The 7,221-nt window shown below is 44.9% G+C and overlaps 1 protein-coding gene across 1 annotated transcript; it reads left to right on the top strand.

The window, feature by feature from the left end:
• The first annotated feature begins 5,647 nt into the window (after window positions 1-5,647).
• LOC111546103 lies at window positions 5,648-6,943 on the top strand. The gene is made up of 2 exons (XM_023217420.3): window positions 5,648-6,085; window positions 6,228-6,943. The coding sequence occupies exons 1-2, from the start codon at window positions 5,985-5,987 to the stop codon at window positions 6,538-6,540; spliced, it is 414 nt and encodes a 137-aa protein (XP_023073188.2). The 5' UTR covers window positions 5,648-5,984; the 3' UTR covers window positions 6,541-6,943.
• Window positions 6,944-7,221: the final 278 nt, after the last annotated feature.

Here is a 7,221-nt window from a genome sequence, read left to right as displayed (position 1 = left end):
TTGATTATTTATTTCCACTAGGCATAATTATTTATAGCTTAATGGCCAGGTCCCTAAAAATTCCAAGATGAGTTGGAGAGAATTCCTGCCCTTGTGGAGCTCAGTCTAGTAGTAGAAGAGCTAGAGAAATAAACAAGAAAAAATTGGAAATAGGAGGATGTACAGAGTGTGACACAAGTAAATGATCCATTTTAGAGTACGTGCGTGGGAAGTATGAAGTGCAGGATTGTGTCATTGTTAGGTAAAACGAAAAGTCTCATAGAAGAGGGTGCCGGACATGGTGGATCACGCCTGTAATACCAGCACTTTGCGAGGCCAAAGTGGGTGAATCACTTGAGCCCAGGAGCTCGAGCCCAGCCTGGGCAACATGGTGAGACACCCCGCATCACCACAAAGTATACGAAAATTAGCTGGGTGTGGTGGCAAGTGCCTGTAGTCCCAGTTACTCAGGAGGCTGAGGTGGGAGGATGGCTTCGGCCTGGGAGGCAGAAGTTGTGGTGAGCCTAGATTGCACCACTGCACTCCAACTTGGGTGACAGAGCCAGACCCTGTCTCAAAAAAACAAAAAACAGAAAACAAAACACAAGACATTTCACAAAGGCTGGGGCACTTGAGCTGGGCCTAGAAGGGTAGACAGTACTAGGAAGTACATTCCAGCCTAAGAAAAGAGCTAGAGAAGAGGTACTAACACATGAAGCAGCACGGACAACTATTAGTTAACTAGGAGTAAAAGCTGGAGGTGGGGGTGCAGCAATAAAACAGTGGAAGATATACAGGGAACAAAGCCTTTTATGTTTCATGTCTCCTGCTTTGACTGCTGAATTTTCTGTAGTGGTAATAAGAGGGTTTAATATGTCTGTGGTAAGAAGAGTTCCATCCTCCCTGGAAGTTTAAACAAAAGTGGGTACTCCAATTTGATTCTGACATGCCACATGTGTGATAATATTACAACTCCCTTTCCTTGGCCCAGTAGCAGTAAGTTAATAAATTGGTATCATATGTGTATGCACTGATATTGGTCAACAGGTAAGTTCTATACTTACTATGCCCCACTAAGGCTTTGAACAGGTATTGGAGACTAGTGTATTAATTAGGATTCTTTCCATTTCAAATGACAGAGAATTCAATCCAAGCTAACTTCACCTAAAAGAGAACAAATTTACTCACACGATTTGAGAGTCCAGTGATCAGTCTAGCTCCAAAATAGCTCAAAGGTCTTCAGCACCCAGTTTCTCCATCTTCATCTCTTGGATCCGTTTTCTCTGTGTTGGCACTGTTCTCCAGCAGGCTCATGCCCTGTGGTGGCAATTTACATTTGTTCAAGTACAGAAAACAAAGAAATACAGAGATCCCTCCTGATGGCTCCGGTACAAGTCCTGACCAGTCACTTTGGCTCCCTGGGGTGAAGACCGGTCAATGGAAAGAAGAACTAGTGCAAACTCTAGTACCGATGAGTGAGGTCTAGGTAGTATTTGTGTGATGATTTGTCTTCCCGTGACACACCTGGATGCTAAAACCACAAGCTCTTGGGATTCCTTTGTCAAGTCTATCCCGGGCCTCTTCTTTCTTGGGCTACTTCCCCAATATCAGCTTCTAATTCCTTGTTTCTCCCTTAGGAAACCTAATCATTCTGTCTCTGTCCCCTTGTATGTGCCCACGGAGATCCTTTTTACAGTTTCAGAAAAATATTTTCCCCTTTGAAGCTTCTTCCAGACACTTTGGATTATTTTTCTTAAGAATCTAGGATTTTATAAAACAAAGCCAGAAATACTCATAGACCATTTTTGTATGCACTTACTTTTACCTCTTCTTGGGACAGTGAACACCCAGCAGGAGATCTGCTTACAGGGGTAGAGAGGGAGGAGAGAAGCAAGAGCAGAAAATATAGGGAGAAGAAAAATACAGACATGATGTAGATTTCAAAATATTATTCCAAGGAATCACATATATAATAAGGTTTCAAATTAGTAATGTAGGTGTTTTTTTCTTTCTCTCTCTCTCCTTCTCTCTTGTAAGATCTGAGGAGGCGGAGACCATTGGCAAACAAGCTAGTGAATGAATAGGCCTCACAAATGTGTGATGTAAATTAAGCCTTGACAGGTATTATATGCCACCCTTCTTTTTGGCGTGAAATTTATGTCTCAGCCTCAGCTATGTATTTGCCCTGTTCTGACTTACGTGAAGTTATGTAATATTTTGTGTTTATAATTTTAATATTATGCCCATGAGAAATTGATTTTTTAAAGTGTATTAGGTTTTATCCTGCTTTTCTAAGGACTGAACCCTTTATTAGCACTTCTAAGTAGCACGTTTTAAAAAAGAATTCCTAGCAAAAGGAATTCAAGGAATGACTGAATTTTCCATGTATACAGTCCAGTAATGCCTGTCAAAGGGATATATGGATTCAGGCTCCAACCACAACAGAAACTGCTCTGAATATTTAACATAGGGATAATTTAATTCAATAAATTTGTAAAACAGGTGAGAACAGAGCTAAGAAACCAAAAAAGTGACAGTTATTTTTCAAAAGGATGAAGCCACTATGACTCCAAAATAGAACATAAAAGGAAAGAGGCTGTGATACTGGGGCACAGGGTCAGAGGTCATGGGTCACTTGGCCGGAGCTGGAGTGTGGCAGTGTGGTGGGGAACATCCTGGCTTTTCCCACCCTCCAGCTCTCCACTGTCCTCCTCCAGCTTCCCATTCAAACCCAGCTGGCAACCAGCTGGCAAGGAAGCTTGGAAATGCAGCTTGCAGGGATTAGTGTCCCTGTGATATGGACCAGAGGAGGGGAAAGAAGAACCAGAAATGAACTCCAGGGCAAACAAGTCTAGGACCCTAAACCCACACAAAGGATTTTTAAAAATTCATAGTTAACAAATCCTAGTTGGAGGTTGATAATTTATACTAGAACAACAAAGTTGTTTGCAGTGACTCTCATCAATGGGATACCAAAGTCTGGGCAGCTTGAGGCATTTACCCATTAAAATCAGGACAGCCTTGTCAGAAGGGCCGGTTATATGTGTACATGTTCACATTTTTAACTGATGTTGGGAGCCCTGTAATTTTCCTGAATTTAGTCAACCTTCTTTTTAAGACACTGCCTGCCTGAATGTATTGGCCTTTTAAATGAAGAAGGCTCCTACCCCTAAAGCTGAGTTGTTCCTTTTCTTTCATTTGGAATACTGAGAATCCCTCATCACTTTTCTCGTTAACCTTCTATTTATCCATTTGAAGGTTGCTGAGATTTGCTTATACTATAACTTCAGTGATATTTTCCAAGATGAATTTTCATTTCAATCACCAAAACTCTACTGCACAGGATATGGCAAATATTTGTGCTCATTCCTTTGAAGCCTCAACCTGGCTGGCACCACTCTCTAAATATAGATCAGGATTAACTGAGTAATAAGGCAAGAGTTCACTGTAGTTTCTCTAATAAATTCTTCAATACTGTTGCTGTAGAGGAGTCTTTCAAAGGATTTAACCTCAGGTAGACAGAAACTTCAGAAGATTGGGAAATGTTCACATTCTAAAACATTCACTATGTTTGAAAAATTGTAACAAGCTTTATGTTATCAATGAGATCCAGAAAAAAATTTTCCATATTTTCAGTGCCCTATTTAACAAATTTCGTTATGATTTTTTTGTTTTTGTTTGTTTTGAGGAAACTGGTTGTTTTACTGTATTTCTACTGGTTCTAAAGCTAACCTTGTTTCCTCCCTCCTCTCTAAAACTGGGCATGTTTCAAATTTTGCCAATATATGCTAGTTCTCATTCTATTAAATTTTTAAGGGCAGGGATAATGGAAAATGGAACTGATCACGTTAAAAAGGGACAAGAAGTAAGCAAAAAGGCTTTAATTTAAAATTATGAGAGAAGTTCAGTGTTTCAGGGAAATAGCAGTGAAAGAAAAATACCTCTTTATAAAGAGCAGAAGAAAGAACCTTAAGGCTAAGTTAAATTAGACATATCAAACATTTTATGGGAAAGAGAGACAGATGTGCTTTTGGAACTGGAAAAATATTGGTCAACTTTTCGTTGTGATCACACTTTAGTGGTGTCTATGTGAAGCAAATGTTTTGGCTCTAAACTTGTTTTTGCCACTTTTATGTTTTCTGCGTTCACCAACCTGAAGAAAAAAGAATAAAGCATATTCTGACTGATAAAGTAGATCAGAAAACTTTCCCTTGTCTCAATAACACCACTTAGTGATAAACAATTCAGTGTCTTTCAATGGAAACATTCCTTTTAAAAACTACACAAACCAGAAATGGAGCAAAATTGGAGAAAGTGGTCTCATTGCATTTTGCTACCCATAATCCATTTGCTCACATGAGAAAACGTGGTGTTGGAAAGGGCCTGTGACATCATTAGATTGTAAATATGTCTGCTGTCCTGTAAATGAGGCAGACTGTGACAACTATTTTTTCCTTTTAAAATAGTTTTAATGGTATATTTTAATTCGTTATTTTCCTGAAGTGGCCCTAATATATTTTAAGATGTACAAAATTTTAAAATGTCAGAATACCAAATTTATCTACATTTGTTACCTGTCTCCCATGAGACACTGGGTGCTTATGTTTGTTTGATAAAACTTTATCCCTGGACACAATATCCTTTAACATCCTAGAATGTTAGTGTAGAAAAGGAACTATCAGTCCTTAATTTTAATGAAGAAAGTGCGGCAGAGAAAGGCCATGGTTTCTGCAAGGTGGCACAGAAAAGTACAGTGAAGACATAATTAAAACTCAAATTTCTTGATCTTCTAAACCCCAGCTCAGAGAACCTTCTACTATACCACTTTGCCTCACTAGAAAACTAAGAACTATTTCCCCCAACACTAGTAACTCACTCTACCCATGCAAGTCACTGCAACAGCTTGCTTGCATCTGCAAATTTATATCTATATCAGCACCTCAGAAAATATGTTCATATAGCTGAGACATTTTGCTTAAGACGAAATACAGTTTTATAGTCTACTAATTGATGGTCCCAAGAAAACAGACTGCCTCCGGTTGTATATGGGTACCTTAATGAGTAGGACAAGTGTCAGGGTGTGTGACGGAATTGCCTGAGTATGGAAGGTAGCAATGAAAGTCTCCACAAAAATATTAATACTTTCCTACAGAGAAAGCCCCCTTCAAGTGGGAGCCTTTATTAAAGTCCATAGTTAAAACGTAATCTCTTTAACGTTGAGAAAATCGACTTTTAGAAAGTTCATTTATGCCATGTTTCAGGCCTACGCTAAGTTCTACGGCAAAAAGACCTGTAAAATGCACCGGAGCTGACATCCTGGGTCCTGGAACCCATGCCCGCGCTGTTTCTACGGGGCACCCTTTCTATATAATCCAACATCCCGAATGAAAACACTAATGCAAGCCTGGCCCCACAAAAACCTAGATAATGCTGACATTGAAGACGACAGGTTTTTCACTTTTATTTTCGGTTGAGGACTTACTACCACAAAAACACATCAGACCTGTACTAGAATAGGTGTGTAGCGGAGCGGGAAAAGCATCGGGTCATTTTAACTCGACTAGAAAGGAACACAGCGATGCCCTCGCTAAACTTGTCTCTAAGTTCCCACCTCGCCATCCCGGGGTGCGTGGAAAACCCCCTCCCGCCCCGCGCCTAGGCAGCACTCGGGGATGCCGGCACGCCTGGCTCCTTCCCACCCGCGAGCGGCGCTCCCCGCAGGGCGGGCCGGGGAAAGAGAAGCACGGCGCGAAGGGCCGCGGGCGGCCCGGGAAGGGAGGAGGGAGGCTTGGGAGGCTGGCGGGCGGTTTTATTGTTTCCTTTCGCCCTCCTCCTCCCGCGCCTCGGCCCCGGCGTCACTGGAAAGCCGCCCGAGCCGCCCGGCGGCTGGTTATTTATAGCGCGGGCTGCGCGCGCGTCACGGAGCCCGGCCCGGCTGACGGGGCCGCTGACGCGCTTGGCCGCGGGGCCGAGTCCGCGGGGCTGCGCGCCGGGCGCCGGCGACAATGGGCTTCTGTGTGTGCAGCTGCTGTCGCCGCCGGGGGCCGGGGGAGGGGGGCGGGCGACTCCCCGGCTCTCCTCTCTGTCGGCCGCGAGCCCCGGAAAGGTAACAGGCCTCTTTCGCCCCCGGTCAGGACCCGGGCCCTGTAGGGTTTTTTTTTTTTTTTTTCTGTTTTATCAGTAAGTTCCCCTTGCCCCAGCCTCCGGTTTCACTTCCCGTGTTCCCTCTATCCCAAAAACCGCCCCAGTATGTCGAGAGAGGGGGATCTATCCAGCCGGGGGCGACCACTTTGTGAGCCCCGGGGAGCGGGACCCGTACCACGCGCGTCCAGCTGGGGATGCGGTGACCGAGGGGCCGGGAGCGCCGGGCAGGTAACGTATCCCGGACTTAGAGTCGGGGGGCTTTGTTTGGGTCGGGAGGAGGGGAGTAGTGATGTGTGTGAACGCCGGGCTGCCCTTCCGGGACTCCGGTCCCCCCCTCCTTCGCCCCCCTCGCCTGCGCGCTGGAAGCCAACCTGGGTGTGTAGCGCGAAGAGCGAAAGAGAAACTTCTCCTGCGTGACTGACTAGATGAGGCTCCTCCCGAGAAGCCGAGAAAATAGAGGCCCCTCTCCCGCCGCCCGCCTGCCTGCCTCTCCTCCCCCGGCCGCTCCCTCCTGTCGCCCCACCCCTCCAAGGCTGCGGACCAGCCCCCAACACTTCCCCCTACATCTCTGGCGGGTTCGCGCCGTGGACGCCCCCGCCCTGCGGGAGGTGGGGCTGGCGCAGATTTTAGGGACTTCCTGGGATGCGGAGACCGGCTCTGAACCATCCCCTTTCTGCTGCTGGGAGCTGGGGAAGCTTGCTCTGGAGCGTCTCTCACGTGGCAGGCAGGCAGAGAACTTGCTGTACCTTCTAGGAAATTACAATCGATTTGTAATGCACTTTCGCTAATTGAGAGTTCAAAATTAAACTTTAATAAAGCATTTGTGTCGTCTCGTCTAATTGTGAAAGCTTCCATCCGTCCTGGTAGATAGACTCTAAGTCTCAAGTTAATGGCGCTAAGCTAGATTTCCCCCCCAAGTACAATTCTGTCAGCCATCGTAGGCGCAGCTGGATTTCCGTAAGGTACAGATGTTGCTAATGACAGCTTAAGCACGGATGGGCAGATAGCATACGGAATGCAACATGTTGCCATATGGTTCCTTTAGCCTTTCACCTCCAGGGATATCAATCACATATATTCTGGGAGGAACTTAATGAC

This window comes from Piliocolobus tephrosceles, chromosome 11 (assembly GCF_002776525.5).
Source record: "Piliocolobus tephrosceles isolate RC106 chromosome 11, ASM277652v3, whole genome shotgun sequence".
In the NCBI taxonomy this organism is placed as follows: Eukaryota; Metazoa; Chordata; class Mammalia; order Primates; family Cercopithecidae; genus Piliocolobus; species Piliocolobus tephrosceles.
This window is presented reverse-complemented; position numbering and strand designations above follow the sequence as displayed.

Bases quoted from the DNA above. Each gene is read 5' to 3' on its own strand.
- LOC111546103 (XM_023217420.3), top strand. From the start codon at position 5,985: ATGGGCTTCTGTGTGTGCAGCTGCTGTCGCCGCCGGGGGCCGGGGGAG. The intron at 6,086-6,227 runs GTAACAGGCCTC...AAACCGCCCCAG, and splicing joins CGGCCGCGAGCCCCGGAAAG to TATGTCGAGAGAGGGGGATC.